Below are 27,586 nucleotides of genomic sequence, written 5' to 3' on the forward strand. Positions count from 1 at the left end.
GGCAATATTATTAGTGTTTCATTGCCATACATGCAAAATTTGGGAAGAATCTGGCATTGTGCTTACCTGTTAGAATGTGAGTGAACTAAATAAGGAAATTTATTTTTAAAATAAAAACTGCTTTTATTATTAAAATAAACTGCTTTTCCAATAGGATTACCCTTTAGAGATAGAGTATAGATCTCAGTGACATGGAGACGAAATGTAAAATTCCTTAGTGCAAATAACTATGTGTGCATGCATGATGGAGTGTGTGAGACAGAATCTTGCTCTAGTGCCCAGGCTGACGTTGAGCTCACAGCAGCTTTCCTCCTTCAGCTATCTGAGGGCTGGAATTAAAGGTATGAGCACCTGGCTGAAGTATGTGTTCTGAAAGAATAAAACCCAAAGCCTTTTTTAATTAAGAAGGTAAGCCACAGCCTAGTCAATATCATGATATGTGTTCTCTGCCGTCTGTTAAACATCCATACAGACAATTATTGGGAAAAGCTTTGGTAATGTGAACTCCCCTGCTCCTTAATTCTTTTCTATCAAACTGTACCAATTCCTTGATGCCTTGCAGAAGCTGTTTGTCTAATTCTTAGTAAAACTCATCTCAGAGAGTTCGGGGAAAGCCTTCTAGTATCCTACAAGTGAATAAAATGCAATTATTTTTAGCAAAATATATTTTTACATCCACTGCTACCAGTACTCCTCTTCCTCCTCCCTGCTGGAATTCTGTCCTGTACTCCCCTGGGAGCGTTCTCTCCAATGGCGCACTGCATAGTCTTCGATTGAGTCTGCTTATTGCACTGTGTGGGGAGTTCACTGTGAGCTCACTGCTTTCTTCCCATATTTGTGCTCATAAAATGATGTTTTGTGTTTCTCCTCACAAAACGGTGGAGTCTCACTTAATTCTGTTTCTTTAAACGACACACACCTTTTGTTCAGAGCTGTAGTTTGACCACTAAGGTCAGTACCACGCGCAGTTTTGTTTCATGTTGAAAAGGGGTCTCTGCTTATTCCAGGCTGGCCTAGAGTCCTCCTGTCTCCATGTCCTGAGTGCTAGCTAGGACGGCAGTGCCGCCGTGCATGGCCAAATAGAGGACAGCTGTATGACACGTTCTGAAGACTGTCATGTCTGTTTGCTGCATCCGCAGCGCTAATGAATGTGGTTCATTCGAGTGCAGTAGTTGAATTCCAGTTGAGCAGCCGCACGCCCCCCTCCATCACTGAGACACCCCCTCCTTCAGTGCCGTTTGATAAGTTCTGATAGCAGCAAATACCAGTCCAGGTTAGTTTCTCTGTTCACATATAATATAATACTCTGGTTTCATTTTGAGCAGTGGATGAGTCTGGAGACCTGAACATATTCTTGTATTTTGGATGTGAAGATGAACGAAACTGGTTCTTCACATTTTAGTTTCAGAACTTCTTAGTCAGCCTCTTGTTTAGGGGTAAAGGTCACATTTCAGATTCTACATTAGTTCTTGGGGAGTAAAGGTAAATGTTTAAGGCATTACTTTGAAAGAAGATTTTTTGAGAGGGTGTGGCTTTCTCATTATTGATTCAGAATAGATGATGCTACACAGAGCACAAACTAGTTGAGTGACCTTGTGCAAAAGCAAAGATTTGAAGCACCAGCATCCAGCTGTGGAGAAAAGGGTCGAGTGCTTGAGTTTCTTCTGAGAGACACGCTCTAGAATCTGTGCACAGATGTGATGGAAACAAGGAGTGGCTGACATGGGGAGTGGTAGGCTTGCCCTCCTGTTCTCCATCTCTTTCTGTGTTCATGGCCAGGGAACTTGGAACTGCTGCTTGAGATGACAGGAATATGAGCCTGTATTCTGTTTATTGGATCTATACAGTTCTGAATGTCATAGTATCGATCACCAATACCCTGTGAACTCCTCTGCCTGAACAAGCCCAAATGGAGCCGTGTGATATAAGAGTCAAGGAGGTGAGGGGCTGGTCACAGACTAGTTTATAGAACACTTGACGGAGGGACTGAGGGACAGGACCAGCCCTTCTGGGAGCAGGCCACACTGGCCTGTTGTTTATAGAAAATACAGAGAGAAGTCTAGAAGTTGTTTACTTTCTCCCTCCCGTCTACCATCATTCTTTCCTAATTTTCTTTTTTGTTTCCTTCAGTTACCACTTCCTTTAAAAACAAAAAACAAAACAAAACAAAAGAACAAACCTTTTTAAGCACGCCTTTAACCCCAGCATTCATGAGGCAGAGGCAGATGGATCTCTGTGAGGCAGAGGCCAGCCTGATCTACATAGTAGGTTCCAGGATAGCCGACACTGTATAGAGGGACCCTCTCTCCAAAATTAATTAGTAGTACTACTAATAATCTTTAAAAACCTTTTAAAACTTTTTAGTAATGTCAAATGGCCAGTTTGTGATATTTAATCTTTCCTGAGAACTTCAGGATAATGAACTGAGATAATTAGCCACATTTAAAGATCTTTCTCATAGGTGAACACCATTGAAAAGCTACTGTTTATACTAGAGTTACCTCCAATAATGGCTGGCAAAAAAAAAATAACAACAACAAAAAAAACACATGATTTTTTGTTCAAGACACAGTGGTACAAGTGTGGGCTCATCTGCTGGGTGATGAGAGGATGTCTTTTGTATGAGGCATTGAGAACGCTGTCTGATCACACTTGGTAAGGATTTCTGATGTACCCAGATCTGGTGCTGGCCCACGTCCTCTGAACTGTTTTTGTGTGTGTCTGAGTATCGAGACTATGGGACTTAGAAAACCTCTCAGGCATGCAGTGCTCCCTCAGCAGCCTGGCCTTGCTGGGGTGGCTGGGGTGCAGGCACCTCTGCAACAGAGCTCTCTGCTTTCCATCCTTGCACTTCTGACTGCACTCAACTCAGATATTTAAGCCTTGAGCTCTCAAAAATTTCAGACAAACACAGCCACGTGCCTATGGTATTCCAGTTGGTGAGAGCAGCAGGGACAGGGACCAGACTGTTCTGGTCTGGGCAAGGCTTTAAAATACTGGAGCTGTCTTCTACAGGAAACTTTACCCAGCTCATGAGATCTGAACCGTCCAACCCACAGGCTTTTTTCCTTTCTCTTAAGGACTGATGTAGCTTTACAAGTATTTGGGTGTAGGTTTCCCTCCCCACCATCAGGTCTCAGGACTTTGTTCTAGGCTCTGGGGAGGAACTGTTATGAATGCACTGTGGCTCACTTGACTCCCACTCTGCCTCTGGTTCCGAAAGGCCATCACCGTGCTCTAGCCATCCAGCTGAAGAGTTCTCTAGCCTGCATCTCTTTAGTTCTTGCCTCTGAGGTTCCTTGCCGTTACTCACACCACGGGGAACAGGTCCTGGGCTTTGTGTCTTCATTGTAGTTCACTTCCGTAGGCTATCAGGACAACACACTGTAGTCCTGCTGGAGAGGAGAAAACACCACGTCCTTCCCTGTGCCTGGTACACCACTTCACAGTTCCTCTCCACCCCACCCCACCCTTGGGCACGGGCCACCCTTCCGTGTCCTCCTGCTTTCTCTCTCTGTTTGTAAAAAGACCTGCAGCAGTCTTTTTCTCCGGTGACGCCTACTTGGTATTTGATGAGGAGAAAGACGGAAAGCAATTCTAATAATATTTCACGTTTAAACATCTAAGTGTCCAGACAGGCACCAGGGTTAACGTGTCTCTGCGGTGCTCACGGTTCCCTGCAGCACCCCGCCATGAACTGCAGCACCTCCATTGCAGGGCCTTTTATACTCAGGAAATAGTTTGAAGACTTCACATTATTTTTATAAGTATTTTATAGTTTATTAAATTTTTATTTTCCTTTGTCTTCTCCAAAAGCCTTGGACTGCATCAAAAAAAATTTTTTATACCCATAAAGGCAGTGCTAATATGGGGTGTAATGTACAGTTGGTTCCCTCCCCTAAATTGGCCTTTATGTGGTATTTTCATTATTTGAAAAGAATTAATAACAATATTTAAAAACTTTTCAGGGATGTATTTAGTATTAACTTAAGTGTTTTTTTTTAATCTAGTTTATGGATATTTTACTACTCCAGCATGCTAAGTGAAGTAGCTTTCGGGTTCAGGTTCTTTAGAGACTTTGAGCAGCAAAGTCAGTTAGAGCCACATTAGTAATTTGCAAATTAACCTGACTGTTCTGGATTCCATGAGCCCCTTATTTAAAGCTTTCTTTTGAGGGCATGGGGTGTAGTTTGGTGGTAGGCTGTTTGACTAGCATACATGAGCCCTGGGTTCGACCCCCAGCATTGCATAAACTAGGTATGTGGTGGTGACACATATATTCCCAGAACTCCAAAAATGATCAGTTCAAGGTCATCCTGGACTACACAGTGAGTTTGAGACTAGCCTGGGAGAACCTTACACTGGAGACTTTATCTCAAAAAGTTAACTAATCAAAACTACTAATCTCAACTAGCACTAAGCCCCATTTTCTTCAGTCATAATCTATATCAGAAAATATCAACCTTTATTATCAAAAACAGTTGAAAGTGTTGGAGGAGGAACGATGTTTTCCTTTTTGCTAGTGGTTGAGGCAGGAGAGTCAGACCGGCCTGGCCCCAGATGGCGGGGCAGCTCCTCTGAGCCCGTGGCTGGTCTTCAGTCCTATTACTGTGCACACTCTGCAGAGGATGAGGGGTGTGCCTAGCAGCACAGTGCGCGGCAGAGTGGAGCTGTGTGCGGAGCCCTGCGTCCGTCATAACTCTCACTTGGTACTCAAATGGACTGGTATAGAGGCTGGCGGGGTGGCTTCATGGCCGTGTGCTTATCTAGTGTGCATATGGTCAACCCCAGTGGTTCCCAACCTTCCTAGTTAGGCTGCAACTCTTTAATACAGTTCCTCATGTTGTGGTGACCCCTAACCAGAAAATTATTTTCTATAATTTTGCTACTGTTATAAATCATAATGTAAATATCTGTGTTTTCCAATGGTCAAGGTGACCCCTGTAAAAAGGGTCGTTTGATCCCCCAAGAGGTTGTGACTCACAGGTTGAAAACCACTTTTCTGTACCAAAAAGAAAGGAGAGGCAGATAAGGAGGATAGATTATTATAATAATGAAAATATCAAAAAATACATCCTTTATAAACCTTGACTTTAAGTTTTCTTATTTATTATTATTATTATTATTTTTTGAGACAAGATATCACTATGGCTGGGCGGTAGTGTTGCATACCTTTAATCCCAGCACTCGGGAGGCAGAGCCAGGCGGATCTCTGTGAGTTCAAGGCCAGCCTGATCTGCAGAGTGAGATCCAGGACAGGCATCAAAACTATACAGAGAAACCCTGTCTCAAAAAACCAAAAAAAAAAAAAAGGATATCACTATGTATCAGAAACTGTCCTTGAGCTCATTATGTAGACCAGGCTAGCCTGGACTCTCACAGAGATACACCTGCTCCTGCCTCCAGAATGCTGGGATTAAAGATGTACATCACTACATCCAGCTTGACTTTAAATTTCTCTTCTATGTAATTAAACTTCTACTCTGCCTAAACAGATAGCATATGATTCTATTATATACTCCTAAAATCTGTCCCAGCGAAGAAGTCCTACTCAGTAGTTGCACATTTCAGTAGTTCAGAATGCTTTTTGTTTGTATAGAATACCACAGTTTCTTTATTTAAAAATAAGGGTGGAGAGAGAGAGAGAGAGAGAGAGAGAGAGAGAGAGAGAGAGAGAGAGAGAGAGAGAGAGAGAGAGATCCTATGGATTGAGCTGAGGGCCTTGCAAATGTTACCCAAGTGCTGTACCACTGAGCTATGTCCTGAACCTTACTTAATGTTTCAAACTGGGATAGATACATGATGCTTGCTTCAATTGTTAAATATCAGACAGAAAAAGTTAATAATGACCAGTAATATACCCATCAGGTCTGAGTACTCCATAAAGATGAGTTCAGTTGTTGCTCAAAAGAGGTGCTCTATGGTCTCATTTTACAGACCAGGGCACTACGGGACAGCTTAGTTAAAAACACCTGCCCAGCATCGTATAAACTGGGCATGTGTTTAGACAGTGTAGCTCTAGAGCTACATTTATACGGCTGTGCTGTTCTGCTCTTCCAACCTCACATGGTAAATTGACAAGGGCCAAAAAATCTGAACTGGCTATAGCGGCTCATCCCTATGATCCAAGCATTTGGGAGGCTGGAGCACGACAGTGAGTTCAAGGCCCACTGGACTACGTAGTGAAGCTACCTGAAGGAAAGAGTGTGGCAGGGGAGAAAAAAGAAGAGAGGAAGAAAAAAAGGAGGGAGGGCGAAAGGGAGAACAGGCTCTGCTTCACTCTTTAAATCTGTATGCCTCAGTTTCCTTGATATATAATACGTTTCTTACAACAGTGATTTCATATTGATTAAAATATCCGTAAGGTCCTTTGAGTTCCTCGTGTTAGAATCTGTACATTTTAGATGTAGTAAATGTTAGAGGAAGCTGGTTGTGGAAAGGTGTTAGAGAGGGAACAGCGTTCTGATAGGTTTTTGTTTTTATTCGGTAGAAAAGAGTAGTTGAACAGCTGCGGAAGAACCTGATAGTCAAGCAAGAGCAGCCGGACAAGTTCCAGATACAGCCATTGTCACAGTCTGAAAATAAACTACAAACAGCACAGCAGCAGCCACTGCAGCCACTGCAGCCACTGCAGCAGCAGCAGCAACAACAGCAGCAGCAACAGCAGCAGCAGCAGCAGCAGCAGCACGCCCAGCAGTCAGCAGCACCGCCCAGCCTGACTGCATCACAGGTAACCGTGTGGGTGGAGCAGCCAAGGCTGAGTGCTGGGTGTTGATTAGTTATTGATCATGTAGCACTGGATCCTGCTTTAGCTATCCTAAGCTCACCTAACACTAAGCAAGTTTTCTGGGTTTTGTTTTGGGTTTTACTATTACTATAAGGATCAGTTAAATTCATTGGCAGAAGGAAAGAGCCTTCTAGGGAGCAAAAGTCAAATGGCTGAGTTGGGAGTGTGGCTCAGTTGTGATGGAGGGCATAGCTAGCATTCATGAATCCATGGGTTTGATCCTCAGCACCACATAAAACCAGGTGTGGTGGTTTATGCCTGTGATCCCAGCACTCTGAGGTGGAGGCAGAGGGATCAGAAAGTCAGTCACCTTTGACTACACAAGAAGTTAAAGTTTGAGGCCAGCTTGGGCTGCATGAGATCTTATCTCAAAAAACAAAAAACCAAAAGGAATGAGGAAAAAAAAAAGTTAAATGATTTCCATTGGGAATGGAGCTCAGCAATAGAGTGCTTGCCAACCATGCCCAAGCCTACACACACACACACACACACACACACACACACACACACACACACACACACACACACACGTATGCATACATACCTGCTAAATGATTTTCTACTTGTCATCAACACGAAAGACAAATTACTCCAAGCACCCCAACTGAATTAAAGTCTGGAAATTTTGGGGGGTGTTTATTTGTATTTGTTCTAAAGTGATTTGACCCCTTCTGGAACTGTTTTTCTGAAATTCTTAGCAATTAGGCATAGAGCTGTTCCAGTGCCCATGCTTTTGGGACCGAGTAGACAGAAGCATTCAGGAGGGTGATATGTTTTTATTATCTACAGAGATAACAAGTTTGCTTCAAGTCCACATTCTTGGAATGAGGGTGCAGGTGAGACTCAGAATGCCTGATGCAGCTGTGGAAATGTTTTACTGGAAAGGGCATTTTACCTAGCACAGAATGTGAGGAGAGAGTCAAGACACACTGAAAGGGCATATTTGGAATTGACATTTGAGTAAGAAAATTATTCAAGCTTGACCTCTACAGCCTTAGATATATTATAATTGCACCTTTTTAAAAGGAGCCGATGGGCCTGGCGAGGCGGCTCCGTTGGTAAAGTGCCTGCTGTGTAAGCGTGAGGACCTGAGTTCTAACCCCAGCACTCACATAAAAAAGACAGTGCGTGGTCGTGTGTGTGTGTTTTTAATGTCAGTGCTAGGGAGCAGAGACAGGAGAATCCCTGGAGCTTGCTAGCCAGCCAGCCTAGCTGAAGCTGTAAGTTCAAGATCCCAGTGAGAGATCCTGTCTCAAATACCAAGGTGAGGCCTGAGAGATGGCTCAGCAATTAACAGTGTTTGGTGCTCTTGGAGAAGACTTGGGTTTAGTTCCCAGAACCCACATTGAGAGGCATGCAATAATTTGTAAGTGCAATTCCAGGAAATCTAGTTCCTCCTTCTGGCTCTCCAGGCATCTGCATGCACAGGGTGCACATATACACACTCAGGCACTCATGTGCACACACCAAATGAATAAATAAAAAACAAAGCAAAGTTGATGATAACTGGAGAACAGCACATGTCTGCACACCTGCACACACTCATACCCAAATAAGTAAATCAACCAAAAAAAGGGGGGGGGGATGAAGAGGCTTGGAAGTTAGGAGTATTCACTATTCTTACAGAGGACCCCAGTTCAATTCTCAGTACCCACGTGGTAATACTGCCATCCATAACTCTAGTAACAGTGGATTGATGCCTTCTTCTGGCCTCTGTAGGCACCAGGCATGCATATGGTACACATATATGCCTGCAGACAAATCACTTATACACATAAAAGAAGTCTTTTTTTTAGGAGTCTAGCTGGGCATCGTGACAAATGCCTTTAATCCCAGCATTCTGTGAGGCAGAGGCAGGAGGATCCCGTGAGTTCAAGGCCATCCTGGTCTATAGATAGAGTTCCAGGACAGCTAGATCTGTTACAAGAGAAACAGTGTCTTGAAAAACAACAACAAAAAGATTCTGATGTGTTGGGTTGCTGGCTGTAGCTCAGCAATAGAGTACTTGTTCCCCATGTGTCAGATCCTGTGTTCCATCCCCAGTGTCTAGTTAGGGTCTCTATTGCTGTGAAGAGACACCACGACCACAGCAACTCTTATGAAGGAAAACATCTAACTGAATGGCTTCCAGTTTCAGAGGTTTAGTTCATTATCATCATGCATGGCAGTGTGCAGGCAGACATGATGCTAGAGAAGGAGCTACATCTTGATCCCACAGGCAACAGGAAGTATAGCTTGAGCATATATGAGACCTCAAAGCCTGCTTCCATGGTAACACGCTTCTCCAACAAGGCCATACCTGCTCCGACAAAGCCACACCTCCTAATAGTAACACTCCCTATGAGCTTATGGGGGCCAATTGCATTCAAACTACTACACCTAGCATCACAAAAATAAATGAATAAGAGTAGTGAACAGTAGTTATTAGTCCTGGGAATTGGGTATATCACAAAACCCTTTAGGACTGTTGAAAGCTATGTACCCTTCCATAGAAAAATGTACGTTAATACTCAGTACAGTTACTTTACATATTTCAGAATGGTTTGGGTCTTCTGAAACACACCAATCTGAATCTTCACTGTGTATGTAGAGGAAATCTAATTATTATTTGTAGTCCTAAGACTAGTTCATGTATAACTTTTTGTTGTTGTTGTTTGGTTTTTCAAGACAGGGTTTCTTTGTGTAATAGCCTTGGCTGTCCTAGAACTCACTCTGTAGACCAGGCTGGCCTCAAACTCACAGAGATTTGCCTGTCTCTGCCTCCCAAGTGCTGGGATTAAAGGTGTGCGCCACCACCACCTAGCCATGTATAAAGTAAAGAATTGAACCACCTATTAAAAAAACTAACAACGCCTAGAATTTGATAGAGGCTACTGAATACCAGCATACTATGCAGGGTTTTGCATATATAGTGGACATGCTCTTCACTCTTAATCCTAGAGTTCAGATTTTTAGAAAGGAAAATTTAAAACATATATAATAGGTGGTATTCAGTAGAGCCAAAGTTGAAGCCAGAAATTCTGAATGAGAAATCTGTCCATTCAGCTACTTGTCTGTGCTGCCAGACAATGCCAGGTAAGGGGATGCCAGCACAGTGTGAAACCTAGGAAGAGAAAGGAGGTCGGTGAGTTGATTCAGCAGTTAGGAGTATTTGTTGCTCTTACAGAGGACCAGAGTTTGATTCCCAGCATCCATATGGCATGTCTGTCTGTAACTCCATTTCCAGGGCATCTAACACCCTTTTCTAACCTCCAAGGGCACCAGGCAAACACTTAGTGTAAAATGCATGCATTCAGTCAAACACTCATACACATAAAATGATAAAGTAAAAATAAATAAATAAATCTTCAATCAGAGAACTAGGGCATCAAACACTTTCCCACTAATCATCCAGTACTATCTGTAAATTAGACATTTTTTTTCCTCCAACAGGGTCTTACTATGTAGTTACAGCTAACCTAGAACTTACTGTGTAGACCATGCTAGCCTCAAACTCAAAGATCTTCCTGCCTCTGCATGTGAGAGTATTTGCCTGGATGTCATGTACACATCACATGCATGCAGTGCCTGCAGAAGCCAGAATAGGGCATTGGCTCTCCACTGGAGTTACAGCCAGCTGTGAGCTGTCCAGGCTGGCTGGCTAACTGCCTGCCTGCCTGCCTCCCTCCCTCCCTCCCTCCCTCCCTCCTTCTCTCCCTTCCTTCCTCCCTCCCTTCCTTCCTTCCTTCCTTCCTTCCTTCCTTCCTTCCTTCCTTCCTTCCTTCCTTCCTTCCTTCTTTCAAGGTTTCCTTGAACTTTTACAACTTCTCAAAGATTGCTTATAAATTTACTTTTCCTGGGGTTTTAGGCAGAGTTGAATTAGGTTCTCTTTTCAAAATGCAGTTAGATCAGAGAGTGTTTACATGGAAAGAACAGGGTAGAATTGTTGTTTGGTGATATGCGAGTATTTACTGTTTTAATACATGGAATTTTCTATTCAAGTAATAGTCTATGTTACACAAATCAAGCAGATTTATAAACAAATGCCTAATTGGTAGCTCCTCTGTTCACCTGAGTATCTGCATTGGGCTGGTGGACAGCAGGACCCAGCACTGCCTCCAGACCAGTGTTGCATAGCTTCTCTCCATCTGCTAGCACACCTGATACATTTAATTGATTTAGCTAACCTTGATTTTATATTGTTTTGTTTTGTTTAATGCAAAGGCTTAATGCTAAACCCAATGGCCCTCTGGGTTTCTGTTGTTTGTCTTTGCAGTGAGCTCCATTCAGTGTTTATTGACTGCTCTCTGTGTGCTAGATGGTATACAAAGAGCAACAGTCCCTGCCAAGAATCTGGCATATTATGGTAATTCATTTTCATTCATTTTGTAAATATTTATTGAGTCCACACTGTGTAAGCACTGAGCTAGGAAATGTGGAGGCTAGACTCAAAGTACCAGTGAAGGACTGAAAATACCAGAGAAAGGGTAATTTTCACTAGAGGAATCAAAAGCACTTCTTAAAGGAGGTGGCATTGACAGGATCCGGACCAATGAATGGGATTTTCATGGTAGAGCAGAGAGTAAAGAGCATAATTGTAGATAGGAAGACAATTGAAAAATAGAAAATTTATAAAAAGTCAATTTGGAACCTGTAGAAGATCTCAGTTGCTAAAAGTATGCACTGCTCTTGCAAAGGATTAGAGTTCACTAACTAGCACCCTTGTCCCTCAGCTCACAAGCACCTGTACTTCCAGCTCCAGGGGGATCCATTACCATCTTCTAACCTCCACGAACACCTACACTCATGTGCACATTCTAACACACACACACACACACACACACACACACACACACACACACACACAGTTTTAAAAATCTTTTAAAGGAGGGGCAGGAGAGGTAGGTTTTGCTGCAAAGAGGTTAAGAGCCTGTACTTTCCTTACAGAAGACCAAAGTTCAGTTTCTCAGCTCTTGTGTTAAATAACTCAAGCTGCCTCTAACTCTAGTTCCAAGGGACCTGATACCCTCTTCTGACCTCCCCAGGCACTGCACTTACATGCACAAATCCCCACGCAAGCACACACATTTATACAAAATTTAAAAATTAAAAATAATAGTAGATCTGGGCTGTGGTGGTACATGCCTTTAATCCCAGCACTTGGGAGGCAGATGCAGGAGAATCTGAGTTTGAGACCAGCCTGGTTTACAGAGCGAGCTCCAGAATGGCCAGGGCTACACAGAGAAACTTTGTCTCAAAAAAAACGATATATATATAAGAATAAAATCTTTCTTTTAGAGAAGAAAATGCAAAGCCAGGTGTAGTGCTACAGTCCCAACACTCAGGAGGATGAATCAGGAGGATGAAGAGTTCAAGGCCAGCCTGGGCTTCATAATGAGTCTGTCTCAAAACAACAGAAGTAAATAGAAAACAACAAAAGCATGCCTTCTGTCTTAGTTACTGTTCTGTAAGTTGACCAAGGCAACTTACAGAAGAAAGCATTTAATTGGAAGCAGTTTCACAGGGGTAATTTATGATCATTATGGTAGAGGTGTGGCTGCTGGCCAGCTGGCATGATGTGAAAGCAGTAGTTGAGAGCTTACATCCTGATCATCAAGCAGGAGGCAGAAAGTGAGTGAGACTGGGCCTGGTTTGGGCTTTTGAAACTTCAAAGCCTATGCCCCCTCCCCCGCTCCACCACCCTGCAGTGACACATCTTCTTCAACAAGGCCACACCTCCTGATCCTTCCTAAACAGTCCAGCACCTGGAAACAAAGCATTCAAATTTATGAGTTTATTCTCGCTCAAGCCACCATACCTTTGAAGTAGCAAGTAGGCTCATGTAGCTAGAACATGGAGTGTGAAATGATGGCAAGAAGGAGCTGCCTCTAAAGCATGATAAAACTTGGGTATTTGATAGTCATATAAAGTCATTAAAAGTCCTAAGAACAGATAGGTTTAAGAATGGTATATATGAGATATGTAACGTCTAAAAGGAATAACTAATGTTTGTGATCGGAGCGGGCAGCAGGGAGATGCTATGTGGGGAAGTTTCCTAAGCTGAGGGACCCTGCTGTGAGGCAGTGTTTTCTAGACACGACAGGGAAGCTGTATCCATGAAATCTCAACAATGTGGTTGCCCAAACAAGACCTGAGTAATGACAGCATCAGGCTGTCAAGGCCATACCCTAGATGGAGAGCTACAGGCAGTCAGTGGCTGCCGAGGGGAGAGAAACAACCTTCTCATTTGTAATGATAAAATGCACATAAAAAGAGGTATGTAGTTATTAAAACAAAGCGGAGGGCGAGTTCTATTTGTGGTTGAGTATAAAACAGTGGTGACTTCTTACTCAAAATTAAGCAGACACTAAAATAGATGTGGGGGTTAATTAGAGCCCATAGAAATATCCCTTGAGGGGGCTGGAGAGATGGCTCAGCAGTTAAGAGCACTGTCTGCTCTTCCAGAGGTCCTGAGTTCAGTTCCCAGCAACCACACGGTAGCTCACAGCCATCCATAATTCGATATGGTGCCCTCTTCTGGCCTGTAAGCATACATTCAGACAGAATACTGTATACACAATAAATAAATAAATATTTTTTTAAAGATACTTGTTATTTAGAAAGAAAGAAAGAGAGAAAGAGAGAAAGAAAGAAAGAAAGAGGGAGGGAGGGAGGGAGGGAGGGAGGGAGGGAGGGAGGGAGGGAGGGAGGGAGGAAGGAAAGAAAGAAAGAAAGAAAGAAAGAAAGAAAGAAAGAAAGAAAGAAAGAAAGAAAGAAAGAAAGAAAGAAAGAAAGAAAGAAAGAAAGAAAGAAAGAAAGAAAGAAAGAAAGAAGTTCTGGTTTGTACATCGTATTATATGTTTGTAAGTTTAAATGCCTCATATCTTACAGGCTAACAGTAAAAACTTTACAAAACATACAAAGGTATTTAGCCAAGCTTTGTGGTTCACACATGTAATCCCAGTGTTCAGGAGGCTGAGACAGGTTTGATTACCACAAGTTTGGACTATCAAGTGAGACTTTGTCCCCAGAAAACCATTTTTTAGGAGCTGGAGGGATGCTCAGCAGTTGAGAGCACCATTGCTTTTGCAGAAAACTGGGTTTGGTTCCCGGCACTAATACGGCAGTTCACAGGCATCTCTAACTCCATTTCCTCTTCTGACTTCTTCAAGCACTCAGACCCACATATGGTACACATACATACATACATACATACAGGCAAAACGCTGATAGACATAAAATAAATAAATCTTAAATTTTTAATTAATTAAAGTAAAACAAAAAGGACTTTGCTCTTAGTGATACTATATATATGTCTGTGTGAACTTCTAGCTGTCAAGTTCATGTTTTGTCATAATTAAAGAACTTTATGCAACTATAATACCTCATCAGACTTGAGCAGCATTAACTAACCAGATCTAAACACAACTTCCATAAAAATCATTGTCTTTGATTTCGGATACCCATACTTTCTGCATCTTCTCTTCTTCCTGTTGGGACAGCTGAGACATTTTCAGTATGCTTATAGGTCAAAGTCCCCTTCTCTTCTAAACCCTAACACTCCAAGAGTTGGCTTCATGTTCCCAAATATTTGTAATAGAGCAAGCAGCAGACCAGAAGTGAGAACCTTAGCTAAGCTGTGAATACATTCTTTAAGAAGCTTTCACTGTGACATTCATACTACATCGTTGGCCTATGTGCTACATAGAATTACATAGATCCTAGAATATGTGAAATGAAATTAGACACAGCTAAATACACGTAAAGGAAAATAAAAATGCTGAGTTACAGTGTGAAGTAACTTGTCAGGTTTAATGTTATGGAACCATTGAGTTAATGGTAAGTATATAATTTTGGGGGATTTGTGTTTTTATTCATTATTTGCTAGAATAATCAGTTTAGAGTTAATCCAATATTGATAATGATTTGCTTCAACTAGAGGTGCTTCAAACAAAAGTGTATTGACCTCATTTAAAGCGATATCAACACACGAACTGCTTTAAAAATCTGTGTCATTGAGTTCTGCTGACCAGAGCTTCACGTCCACAGCCTGTGTTACACTAGGATTGAAGGCCATCACCACTTCAAAATCTCTTTGTAGTCAAGCATTTTAAATTGAAAGATGAGGCTGATCACATGCTGTGTTTAAAACTCTACAACAACGGCTTTGTGAGAGAGCCTGTGCTGCTACCTCTCCAGTGATGAAATGGCAGTTAGCTGTTGTCACTTTCAACCCTGACCTGCTGCTGCCCAGGTGCCATTTCACATTTCAGACGGCAGTGGCAGGTGGCATGAGCTGCCTGTGTTGTGCCTTGGAAACTAAAGCAAAGATTTGGGGGGTTTTAATTGTAAACACCAATAAGGATTGCTGATTAAATTGAGGTGGGATGGATGAGGCCACATTATTATGTTTTTCTTGTTGTTGTTAAAAGGAAATTTTAAAAGATGAGTGTGTGTGCATGCGTGCACGCACATGTCAGGCAGAAAAGGTAAGTAAGTATACACACTCAGTAGCTGGATACATGGTGCTCACATGGCATAGAGGTGAAACTTCTTCAGGGAGGTTTTCCAGGTGTGTGGAGGAGAAAGGGCTGCCATAGAACTCCTGCAGAACTGGGCATGCTCTCACCCCACCGCCCAGCTGCTAGTTCCTTGCCACATGTGGCTGAGAAAAATGTGATGAGTACAAGTGTAGGACTGACCTTTTAATTTTTTAATTAAAGTTTATAAAAAGCCAAACTGTAGAGTACATTTTAGAAAAAGAAGTTAAAGTGGAGTAAATAACAGAACCAGTGAGTTGGAGATGAATGTTTGTGTTCCTGAAAGGTCTGCATCTCGAGGGGTTGGTAGTAGTGCCAGGTAGATGTGTGTGCCGTGTAATGAGTGGTTTCTGCAACAGACCTTTGTAATTGTTCTAGTAAAACGTTAGGCAAATGCAGCTTCAACGCTTCAGAGACAGCCTGGAAGAGTCAGGTCCTCACTGACACTCCTCCTCTGATTCCCAAGGCTTTTGAAAGCCAGGTGTTTGTTCCCACCTTGTCGGTTTCTCTGACTCTTTGATCACTTCCACATCAGTTCTCCAGAGGAAAGACTGTGGGTAGTGGCTCAGCCCCCTTTGGAATAGAGAGCTGGCGTTTCCTGTGCTCGTTAGCAGCGTCATTATCTGGAGCTTGGGGTTTACTACCTCTGAGGCAGCGGTTATGCTGGTCCTCCTGTGAGTTTCCCTTCTGCTTCCCCAGGGGGCCCTCAGACAGAGGGAAAGACACTGCCCTTTGCCTTGTGTCACGGGTGGCAAGTAGCCTGATGGGTGAGGTTATAGCAATCAGGGGTAGAGACAATGTGCAGCTTACATATGAGTTAACTCACTTTATCAGAGTTAGAAAACCCAGAAGCATTAAGTGCACTCATATTCTGTACCTGTAGATGTGCACTGTCCATTGCTTAAAACATTGTGTCTATATGAGTGTGCACTCACGGCAGTAAGCTTTCCTGTTTACAAGTGACCCTAAGTTGAGAAACTAGAGGTTGTTTTTCTCTATAGTAAGACGCATATTCTACATCACAAATGTTCATTTGATAGACAAACTTGGTTGCTTTGTTTCCTTTGGGAGTTCAGAAACATTGTTCAATGGGATCACATTCCAGTGTCCTAATGTCTGTTCTCCGTGTCTCCTAGAAGACTGTAACTACAGCTTCTATGATTACCACAAAGACACTACCTCTCGTCTTGAAAGCAGCAACTGCGACCATGCCTGCCTCTGTTGTGGGCCAGAGACCTACCATTGCTATGGTGACCGCCATCAACAGTCAGAAAGCTGTGCTCAGCACTGATGTGCAGAACACACCAGTCAACCTCCAGACGTCTAGTAAGGTCCCTGGGCCTGGGGCAGAGGCTGTCCAAATTGTGGCAAAAAACACAGTCACTCTGGTAAGCCAGTAGCTGCTACTCGTGTGTTCACATGAGAGGGTTCAGGTTGTGCATGTAGAGTGTTTCCATTGTAGGCTCCTGCTGGGTTTCTAAGCTCCTATCATTTTTCTAGCAAAGCAAACTCCCCTGTGGGCCTGTCAGTTAACTACAGAGGTGTCCTGACACCAGGGACTGGATTTAGTACACTGTCTGAGGTCAAATTAGGACTTGGTTTGGGAGGGAAAATGTCCTTCACAAAGACACATGCTGTTTTACTTCTCTTTCCCTCCGTTCTGTCCACTGTCGCCTCCCCACATCTCCCATGAATTCTGAGTGCTGAAACTCCCTGTGCTGTGGTCTGCTTTGAGGAAAACCCCTGCTGCATCCTTTCTATTCATTATCCCTCTAATTTGAATGCAGCCAGAAAGTACTTAGAGTTGGTTGGGGCACACTTTAAAAATATTAAAGAAATTCAGAGATGAATGTGTCAAAGGCCAAGTCCTACCAGAGGGAGGATCCCTTGGAGGGAATACTTGAACAAGATTGTCCATGAGATTTCCAGGATCGAGCCATTAGGCACTGTTGTTCTTGGCTGTTTATGAGAACCAGGTCCAAATTGTGATACTCAGTTACCTTCTTCAAATGACAAAGCCCTTGGTGTTTTTGAATAATGACCAATAATGAGTAAGTAGCAACCAAGTGAAGCTTTGTCACTTACCCAGGAGTCCTTAGAGAAGTAGCCCTGTCATCCAGCCAGACACTAGGGTTCCAAAGTTCTCTATAGGAAGAAAGCCATCCAGCCCTTCTTTGTTGAGTAAAGCTTGAATCTGAATCTGGGGTAGGGGGGGATCCATTCAGACAGGCAGCAAGTTTGATTTTACTTCAGATATAGTTTTGACTCTTAAAATATCTAAGTGTAAGAGAGTTCCTGAGTATCAGAGAAAAGTGTCCAAGATTGCTGAGCATGCTTTGTTCTGCAGAAGGTATGTGAGGAGACAGGCGTGTGGTAGATCACTTGATGGCATGGAGTGTGCAGTGGGAAAGAAATCGTTCCTAAAGCAGTGTTAATTCACATAGTGAAGTGCATGGCAAGAGCTGGTGGGAAGGAATACTGCGTGCTGTGGAGAGCAGACCCCTGTGTCCTGAGTGTCCGCCTCTGACACTGAACTGTGACTGCCCTCTCATGCTTATCTGTCTTCTTGTTTTTGTTTGTTTTAAGCAGGTTCAAGCAACACCTCCTCAGCCCATCAAAGTACCGCAGTTTATCCCTCCCCCCAGACTCACTCCACGTCCAAACTTTCTTCCACAGGTGAGTGAGCCGGTGAGAAACCCAATGGTGGGTGGAGTGGCGTGCAGTCCCCCCTGGCCTGCCCAAGGAGTGAAAGTGGAGCAAAACTCCCTGGATGGAAGGCAGCCAAGATAAGGCCAGGGGAAGCATCGTGGTACTACTAACTTGCTTGAGGGAAATGTAGTCACACTGTCCTGGCAGCAGGGAGCAGAGATGTGTACCACTTTGATGTCTTTTCCCCTTACTAAAAGGAGACAGAATCAACAGCCAACAGCCAAACAAGTCGTTGTGAATCCTGCTTACAGAAGATGGAGTAGGAGTCTGCATTGGGCTTTTCTGCCCAGGCCCAAGTAGTACTGCTGCTCCTCACCCCTGGCAGTTCTCCAAGCACTAGACCAACCCCGGTGGACTCTAGGCAGTCCATCCAATAGAAAGGCCACGAGTTTCTCTCTCTGAGGTGTAGCTTTCAGACAGAGAAAAGAGTCTGTCTGTGAGGGGTCATACAGTGCTAGCATGAGAGGAGGCCATCCTATTATTCTCCAGATACATCTTTAATAAGTACTGTGGGTAGCAAACATTGCACTAAGCTTTTGTGCTCTGGATATGCTGAGTTTCAAGACACAGTTCTCAGCTGTCCGAGAGTAGCATCACAGTTTCCTGTAGGCAATTATAGTGTCCATGAGGGATGTATGGTAGGCTGAGCAGGCAGAAGGGACACTGACCATTCTAGACTGATAGAGAAGGTGCATTCACAATTTCCTTGAAGAAACTACGTTCAGTGTGAGGCCTAAAGTCCCAGGAAAGTCTGTCTGATAAAATTTTGAAGAAGGAATTTAAAAAATGCCCCAGACTGAGAATACAGTGTAAGCTGTGTGTATGGAGTGGAGACACACACGTGTGTTCAAGGAACCAGGGAGATTGCTGTGGCTGTGCAGAGACCACAAAGCTGACCCAGTTAGACTTAGAGAAGAGCCTGGAAAAGTACATTGGGGAAGAGCCTGAGGTCCTTGCCACTGTGCAGAGATATGGGCTACATCCTAGCAGCAGGGGGATCTGTGGAAGTATCTTCAGGCAAGTACATGACATGATCACACTTAATGTTTTAGAAATTCCCTCTTTCTGCTGTGCAGACTACAGGTTGGAAGTACTTAAGACTGAGTAGGAAGAGCAGTTAGGGCATCATCAGAAATGATGTGAATCCACTGTCATAGAGGCTGTCTGTTTTCATTCTCACAGTAGCCCTAGGTAGAGTTTTCAGTAAGGAATCAAAAGGACTAACAATGAAATCAATGGGGTGTAGATTTCATGAAGCTTTTGTGTTTTAGGAATCTATGTCCATGGGTGTTGATAACAATGTTAAACATAGTTCTTACCACTGTCTCAGAAGCAGCCATCACAGGGTCATTTTAGGCTAAGATAAATATTCAGACTTAAAAGACTGTCATGAGCCACATTTGGCAGCAGTCAGCTTGGGAATGCTAGAAGCCTTGGCTACCTCCAGTAACACAGTATTCTTCTCTCTCATAGGTCCGCCCCAAGCCTGTGGCCCAGAATAACATTCCTATTGCTCCAGCGCCTCCTCCCATGCTTGCAGCTCCTCAGCTTATCCAGAGGCCTGTCATGCTGACCAAGTTTACACCCACAACCCTCCCCACATCCCAGAATTCCATCCACCCCGTCCGTGTCGTCAATGGTCAGACCGCAACCATAGCCAAAACGTTCCCCATGGCCCAGCTCACCAGCATTGTGATAGCTACTCCAGGGACCAGACTCGCTGGACCTCAGACTGTACAGCTTAGCAAACCAAGCCTTGAGAAACAGGTATGGCAGACTATGTACACACCTGCTGTGGTGTAAGCCTTGACCTTGAAGCAGTGGCTGCTAGACACTTTGTAAATATGCTTTGTCAAGGGTTCTTCATCTCAGCACCAAATCGACATCCTATTGCTTTATTGTATGGCAATTCACTCACATCCAAAGAACCTGTTCTCCTGAAGAAAGTTGTTTTCCCACCTTACCTGGCAGAGTCTTGTGTGAGTGAGCTCCCTCTGCTGGCTCTGATGCAGAAATTCACAGCTAAGGTCCTTGCCTCAGTGAGGAAACATGCTCCCAACATGTGTGCACGCACACACACACACACACCTGACACACACACACACACACACCTGAATCAGAAAACACCATGTTAGCTTCACCCAGTAAGAACCCAAGTGTGGGCCTGACTATAAAAGTAAGTCAGGAGCAGTAAGTGGAGCAGGGAACGGGACTTCCTCAGATAACTTCTGAAATTCACCCTTTGAGCTCTAGACTAGATGCAGCAGACATCTGTTCACGTGTTGAAGCCCTACATTCACGTTTTCTAAAGTCAGGTTTTCCTCATAAGTGAGTGAGACCAGAGCAAAGCTGGTCACCTCCAAAGGCAGCTTCCAGGTAGAACGAGCACTAGAGCAAGGAGTCTCTAGGATGTCACTGTCCCGTCCAGAGAAAGACCAGGGGCGAGAAGGAATTCTTCAGACAAAAGCAGTGTTTCCAGAAAGTTGCTTTAACTAGTCGTTAGCCTGCCCAGCATGGTGGGGCCCATCTATAATCCCAGTACCCAGGAGCCTGAGGCAGGAAGATTGCCACGACCTGGAGCCAGTCTGAGCCAGGGCCACCCTGCTCCACTGTGAGCTCCGCGCTCCTGGAAGTGGCTTCACAGCGCCACTTCCATCAGTAAACCTCACTTTTCTCTATGAAGAAAAGCTTTCCTTCATTTTATTTCTCCGTTTCTTTTTCTGATCATACAGATAGTATGTGTGATTTTAAGAAATACTAACAGAAATAGAAATTGTAGAAGATGCTCTCCCCCTAACATTCACTTTCTGAAATTTTTTTTTTTTTTTTTTTTTTGGTTTTTCGAGACAAGGTTTCTCTGTGTAGCTTTGCGCCTTTCCTGGAACTCGCTTTGGAGACCAGGCTGGCCTCGAACTCACAGAGATCCGCCTGCCTCTGCCTCCCGAGTGCTGGGATTAAAGGCGTGCGCCACCACCGCCCGGCCCACTTTCTGAAATTTTAACAAAAATTTACCTCCAGTACTTACTATTAATATTTCCAATTACATGCCTGCCGCAAAAAGTCATTCTCCTGGTCTGTTTTTAATTGCTCAGACTTGACTTCCCATTCATGTTATAATAGTCTCTGGTGGTTCTCAGTCTTCTCCCTGAGTGGGTGGGTGGCCAGCTATGATTCAGAGAGGCTGCCCCTGGCGGGGGCATCACAGGCAATGCTGCCTTGGGCTTCTTGGACAGAGGAACCTTGCACATATACTCCCGGGCCTTGGACTCAGGCCACTCATCAGTGCAGCAGAGTTGAATTACAAGACCTTATGCTCAGGAAACACACAAGACAGCATATCAGCATTCCTGTGGAGCCTGCCCAAACACCAGGAAGTGCTTTGAGGAACATTCTGAAATAAATTATTAACACAGCTCTAGATCAGAAGTTTAGACCGCTTGGCAGCCGGGCTTCGGTGCTCAGATATGGAAAGTCAGATGCTCAAGTACAGGGTCTTAGGGGACAAGTCCTCAAGGGCTGTGCCGACCCTCAGAAGTGCTGGGGGGAGGGGTGGTGCTGGAGAGATGACTCAGTGGTTAAGAGCACTGACTGCTCTTTCAAGGGACCCGGGTTCAATTCCCAGCACCCACATGGCAGTTCACAATTGTGTATAGTTCCAGTTCCAGGGCACCCAACACCCATGGCAAACACCAATGCACATAAAATAAATAAATTTTTAAAAAAACCTGCAAAAAACAAGGAAGTGCTGTGGGGCCTCTGTTCCTCAGAAAGTGGTGTCCACAGAGCCTTTTCCATCTCTTTCACCTTTGGTAAATAAAGGAAAAGCTGTTTTCATTCTCATCTTATTTTCCCATTTCTTTTTCTGGTTATACAGGTAAATAGATATGATTTAAAAATTGCAAACATCGCAGAAATATGAATTATGGAAGATGTTTTTCCCATAACCTATGCATTTTCTGTAATTTTAGTCTGTTACTACCAGTAGTTAATTACTATTAACTGTTGCTGGAGGGCTTCTCTCCAGGTTCCCCAAGTCCCGCAGTCCCACAATCCAGGTATAAAATAATCACTCAGACGCTTATATTACTTATAAACTGTATGGCCGTGGCAGGCTTCTTGCTAACTGTTCTTATATCTTAAATTAACCCATTTCTATAAATCTATACCTTGCCACGTGGCTGGTGGCTTACCGGCATCTTTACATGTTGCTTGTCCTGGTGGTGGCTGCAGTGTCTCTCCCTCCTTCTTCCTGTTTCCCCAATTCTCCTCTCTCCTTGTCCCGCCTATACTTCCTGTCTGGTCACTGGCCATCAGTGTTTTATTTATATAGCGCGATATCCACAGCAATTAACATTTTCTGTTATGTGCCTGTAGATACTTTCTGTTTATATACTAACAGAATTTTAAAGCCAACTGTGTGTTTTAACCTAGTCTTCTCTAGGTTTGAGGCATCTTTTCATGTCGTGCACTTCCATGTGGATGGTGTTTTATGGTTTGATTTGAAGAGCACAGAAGTTCTAAGTTGAAGGCCTTCTTGCTAGTCGTATGTCCTGGTATCTTCTCTCTGCTAGAATATAGGAACCCAGTCATTGCTAGTTTAGTTGGCAGGCCATCTGGCCTAGCAGTCCTCCAGATTAGCCCAGTTAACAGGACTCTCCTTACACGAGATTCTATTCTTAGGCTCCCTTCTTCAGAGCTTCCACTGAGCTTCTCTTAGGTGGGCTAACGTAGGAAACAAGTAGTCACCTGTTCACAGGATTACTAAGCCTGTGTTCTCAAGGCTTGCTAGGTTTGCTGTTTCTTCAAAGGCAATAACCTTATGCACTTCTTAAAAATCTGTTAGTGAGCACAAGGGATGTAGCTCAGTGGTGGAGCTCTGGCCTGGCATGTACAAGGACCTGCGTTCCATCCCTCACACCACCAAAACAAACCCCAACAGCAACAACAAAGTCAAGGGCCAGCCACTTTGCTCCTCATGGTGTTTGTATGTAGAGATGAAAAGGAAAGAATCAAAGCCTGTACCACACAGAGCTGTCTCTGGTGTATTTGGAGCAGGCATTGAGGCTTTGCCTCAGGGAAGGGAGCATGGCAGACTCTGTTGACCCGTGGCCTCTCTGTTTGATGTAGGAAAGAAGGCAGTGGAGTTATACTAGCAATAGCCTCACTCTGTCTATCAGGAGTCTTCTTACCCACCCTCACTAGAGAGCCTCAGGTGTCTCCCTTACTGAAGCCACATTACACTGTGGTTCTGAGAGAGGAGAGGAGGAGTTCACAGAGCTTGAAAGCTGACAGTACCAGGAGCACCATAAAGACACCGTGGGCTTTGGTTCCAGACCACCACAGTTAAGACATACAATAAGCCCAGGTCCACGACTTACTTGCTCTCCCTGGTACATTTAGAGTCATGTATACACTGTGCTGCAGTCTCAGGCTACAGCAACACTGTGGTGTCCAAAAAATGTGCATATCTCAGTTTTAAAACCTTCAACAAGTGGTAATGTTGCAGCTAGTTGAAGGTTTTGCTCCGATACCGATGGCTGTTTATGATTACATATCCTTTCAGGAGGGATTTCTCTGTGGCATGTGATGTAGTGTGGTGGCACCTTTCCCATGACAGGACTTCTTTGAAAAACCAGAATGAATCTCTAATATTCTCTAGATAAGATTCCATCTCAAGAAAACGCTTACTATTCTCAACATAGGGATCAGCCCCTCCCTGTTTAGCACTTAATCATGGGATGAGTGCAGCGCCACCACAGCGCCACACTCCACTTCTGGTTCTGCCACCTACTGTTTCCACCACCTCTGTTGCTCCTGCTACAGTCTTGGACCCCTCAAAATTGTCTGTGAAGGTTAGGGTCAACTTCCTGTTAATGTTTATATTTGACCTTCGCTATATATGTCTTGAATTTGAGCATCTAGAATATTGAATCCTTTCCAAAAGGTTTTCAATTTATGGCAGCTATTGCCTTATAAAATGTATTTCTCAAATAATAAGATTTGAAAGTCACAATTGCTCCTTGACCCATGGGCTGTAGAATGGACATTGTGTTAGCAGGCATGAAAACAACGTTAATGTCTTTGTACAACTCCATCAGAGCTCTTGGATGACTGGGTGCATTGCTAGTGAGACTATTATTTTGAAAGGAATCTATCTGAGCAGTAAGTCTTAGAGTGGGCTTACACTGTTTATAAACCGTTCTGTAAACAGATGTGCCGTCGTCCAGGCTGTGTACTTCATGTATACAGCACAGGCAGAGTCGAGTTAGTGTGGTTATCAGGGGCCCTAGGATTTTCAGAATGAGCACTGGCTTCAACTTAAAGTCACAGTGGCATCAGTCCTTACCAGGAGAGGCAGCCTGGCCTGCAAAGCTTTGAGCCTGTGCACTGACTTCTCTCTAGCTATGAAAGTCCTCGGTGGCATCTTCTTCCAGCAGAAAGCTCTTTTCTTCTACCTGAGCATCTGCTGTCTGGGGTAACCAGGCTTAGCTAGACTGAGACAGCCTGCTGCGGCCTCTGCACCAGCGCCCTCATGCCTCCTTGTCCTTTTGTAATACAGTGGCAGTGTCTTTCCTCAAACCCACAAGCCACCCTTGGCTGTCATCGGACGTCTGCAGCTCCTCTGAGCCATCATAGAGTTGAAAGGACATGGCTTTTGCTTTGGACTAGCCCTTGTCTTGTACAATGTTGTGGCTGGTTAGGTCTTCCATAGCAATAGTAGGCTGTCACTTTCTTGTAGTTCCTGAGTTCATGGAGAAGCATGGTTAACTTCCTCCAGGACTTTTCCTTTGGGTGTGTGGCTTGGATGTCTGGTAGAAGAGAATCCCCTTTTAGCCTGTGTTAACCTCACTAAGCTTAATCATTTTCTAACTTTTGGTTTAAAATTACAGACATGTGGCTCTTTCTTTCACTTGAACATTTAGAGGCCACTGTGGGTTATTAATTAACCTAATTTCAATATTCTGGAGTCCTGCAAAACAGGGAGGCTCAAGGAGGAGAGGGAACGAAAGCCAGTTAGATCACACACATCACTTATCAATTAAGTTCACCTTTTTTAGTGGGTGCTGGCTGTGTGTGGCACCCCAGTTACAGTAGTAACACAAGAGATCCACAGACCACTATAGATAGAATCTTGAAAAAGTTTGAAATATTGCAGGAATTACCAAGCATTACAGTAGACACGCAGTTTATACAGTGTTGGGGAAATGCCACTAATAAAATTAGGTGACATAGGAGTGCCATAGACCTCCATCCCTGCCAGTGTCCGTGAAGTTCAGTGCAGCAAACACAGTAGAAGGAGATGACTTGTTGTAGTCCCATGCCTCCCACCACCCACGTGCTTCATGGGACTGTGCAGTGGGACCAACATCGGCTGGTGGTAACATGTGCTAAAGTATTTCCTGATGCAGATCCAATTTTCAGGGAATTATGTTTGTCTGTTTCTTATCCCCATCCACACCCTGTGACAAAGACCTCTATATCCCCAAGGCTAAACTGCTTTAAAAAAAAAGGAGGGGGGGTAGGTCTAGAGGGGAAAAATGGCAGACTACCACCACCCAGGGGAAAAGTTTTCATAGGAATTTCAATAGTGTCCTCTCCAGCAGGCATGCTTAGGAGAGTATACATCAGTGCTGTCCAACCTTCCCTCCCAGTGAGCCTGATCTGAGAGTACAAGTGACCATAAAGCGGTTTTGCCTTGCCTCTAGTCTGAATTGACATCATTCAAATAGTGAAACTACCTGAACACTTGCCTACTGCACCTGTCACATGGGGAACTTGAAATCTGGGATATCAATAATTACCTTAGTTCTGGACATGACAAAGTTTGGGGAGTCCATCTTTTATACATCCAAAAAGGAGCAGGAGTTCATCAGACAGGTGTAGAGGGATGCGTGAAGCAGGAGATAGACGTGAGCAGTGAGCTGGGTAGACAAGTGGACTTCCTATTTTTCCACTTGCTATAGAGCATGACTGTAAGTGATATGTTAATTTCATTCTTAATTCCTCTTAAAATAATCCAACAAGCGTGGCTATAATTGACAGTTAAAAAAAATGGGAAAGGCTTATTTTCAAGGAAGCAGCTGCTGCTTGGCAGTGGCCAGTTTTGATCATACGGAAACTTACAGGTCCACAATCCAGATGCTTTGAAGAATTGCCTAGTTTTTAAATACTGGTAACTATTTAAACAGCACATAAGCAAAAAGGTAATGTCTTCAGGGCAGCTTCAGTCCTAATAATGCTTTATTTGCTCTACTTTTTTTTTTTCTTTGGGTTTTTCAAGACAGGGTTTCTCTGTGTAGCTTTGCACCTTTTCTGGATCTCACTCTGTAGTCCAGGCTGGCCTCAAACTCATCGAGATCCTCCTGGCTCTGCCTCCCGAGTGCTGGGATTAAAGGCGTGTGCCACCACCTTCCAGCATTTCTTACTATTTTTAACTGAAGTGAAAGTCACTTCACAAATAATTAGCCATCCAAAAGTAAGCAGTTTAATGGCATTTAGTACATTTACGGTGTTATGCAACCACTGTCTGTCTAGTTGCAAAATATTTTCATTACTTTAAAATAAAGCCCAGTGTCTATTAAGCAGCTATTTTCTATCCATCCCTTTGTTTGTCCCTGGCAAGCTCCCCCCACCCCCACTTCCTGCTATGTCTGTGGCATTGATGACTGTTGTTGTTTCATATAAATGGGACAATTTAATAAGTGACCTTTTATGTAAAACTTTTCACCTCTAGCGTGTTTTCAAGATTTTTTTTTTTAAAGATTTATTTATTTATTATGTATACAGAAGAGGGCGCCAGATCTCATTACAGATGGTTGTGAGCCACCATGTGGTTGCTGGGAATTGAACTCAGGACCTCTGGAAGAGCAGTCGGTGCTCTTAACCTCTAAGCCATCTCTCCAGCCCGTGTTTTCAAGATTTGTTTATTTTGTAACATTGCCAGTACTTCTTAATGACTGGCTTATATTCATACATTTTTGTGTGTATCACAATTTGTTTATCGATCATTTGTTGATGGACATTTGAGTTGTGTCTACCTTGTAGCCATGGAGACTGGTGAGTACCATTGGGAATATTCATTCATAAGCAACTTATGTCATTTACAGTTACTTTGGATGTACAGCTAAGCATATGATTGCTGTGTCATGTAATGCCACACTTCCTCTAAGTCACACTAAGTAATTTTCATTCCCAACAATAAAATATATGCATTTCATTTGCTTGATATTCATGCTAATATAAGAGTGTTTTGTTTAAAGCTATCCTAGGATGTGTGAAATATGCAAAGAAAGTGGGTATTTTCATCTCCATAATTATTAATACTATTTAGTTTCTTTTCATGTTTATTGGCATTTGTATATATTCTTCAAAGAACTATCTGCTCAAACCCTTTCTCCACTTTTTATTTCAAAAAATTTCTACATCTATTTATTTTGTGTTTGGTAAGTGTTTTGCTCACATGTGTGTCTGTGCATCATGTACCCATGGAGGTCAGAAGAGGGCATTAGATCCCTTGGAACTGGAGTTATAGACAGTTGTGAACCACCATGTGAGTGCTGAGAATCAGACC

General features: G+C 43.5%; 1 protein-coding gene across 50 annotated transcripts in view; it reads left to right on the top strand.

The window, feature by feature from the left end:
• Positions 1 to 27,586, top strand: part of Phf21a (PHD finger protein 21A) — a 182,265-nt gene that overhangs the window by 134,911 nt on the left and 19,768 nt on the right. For 23 of the 50 annotated variants that reach the window (XM_076570057.1, XM_076570056.1, XM_076570062.1 and 20 more), the window contains 4 exons: positions 6,491 to 6,730; positions 16,443 to 16,694; positions 17,893 to 17,982; positions 19,489 to 19,782. In XM_076570057.1, coding sequence (XP_076426172.1) covers positions 6,491 to 6,730; positions 16,443 to 16,694; positions 17,893 to 17,982; positions 19,489 to 19,782 — 876 coding nt within the window. The remainder of the gene's footprint in view (positions 1 to 6,490; positions 6,731 to 16,442; positions 16,695 to 17,892; positions 17,983 to 19,488; positions 19,783 to 27,586) is intronic. The other 27 variants (XM_076570059.1, XM_076570078.1, XM_076570082.1 and 24 more) reach the window with 4 other exon arrangements.

This window comes from Peromyscus maniculatus, chromosome 4 (genome assembly GCF_049852395.1).
Source record: "Peromyscus maniculatus bairdii isolate BWxNUB_F1_BW_parent chromosome 4, HU_Pman_BW_mat_3.1, whole genome shotgun sequence".
NCBI lineage: Eukaryota > Metazoa > Chordata > Mammalia > Rodentia > Cricetidae > Peromyscus > Peromyscus maniculatus.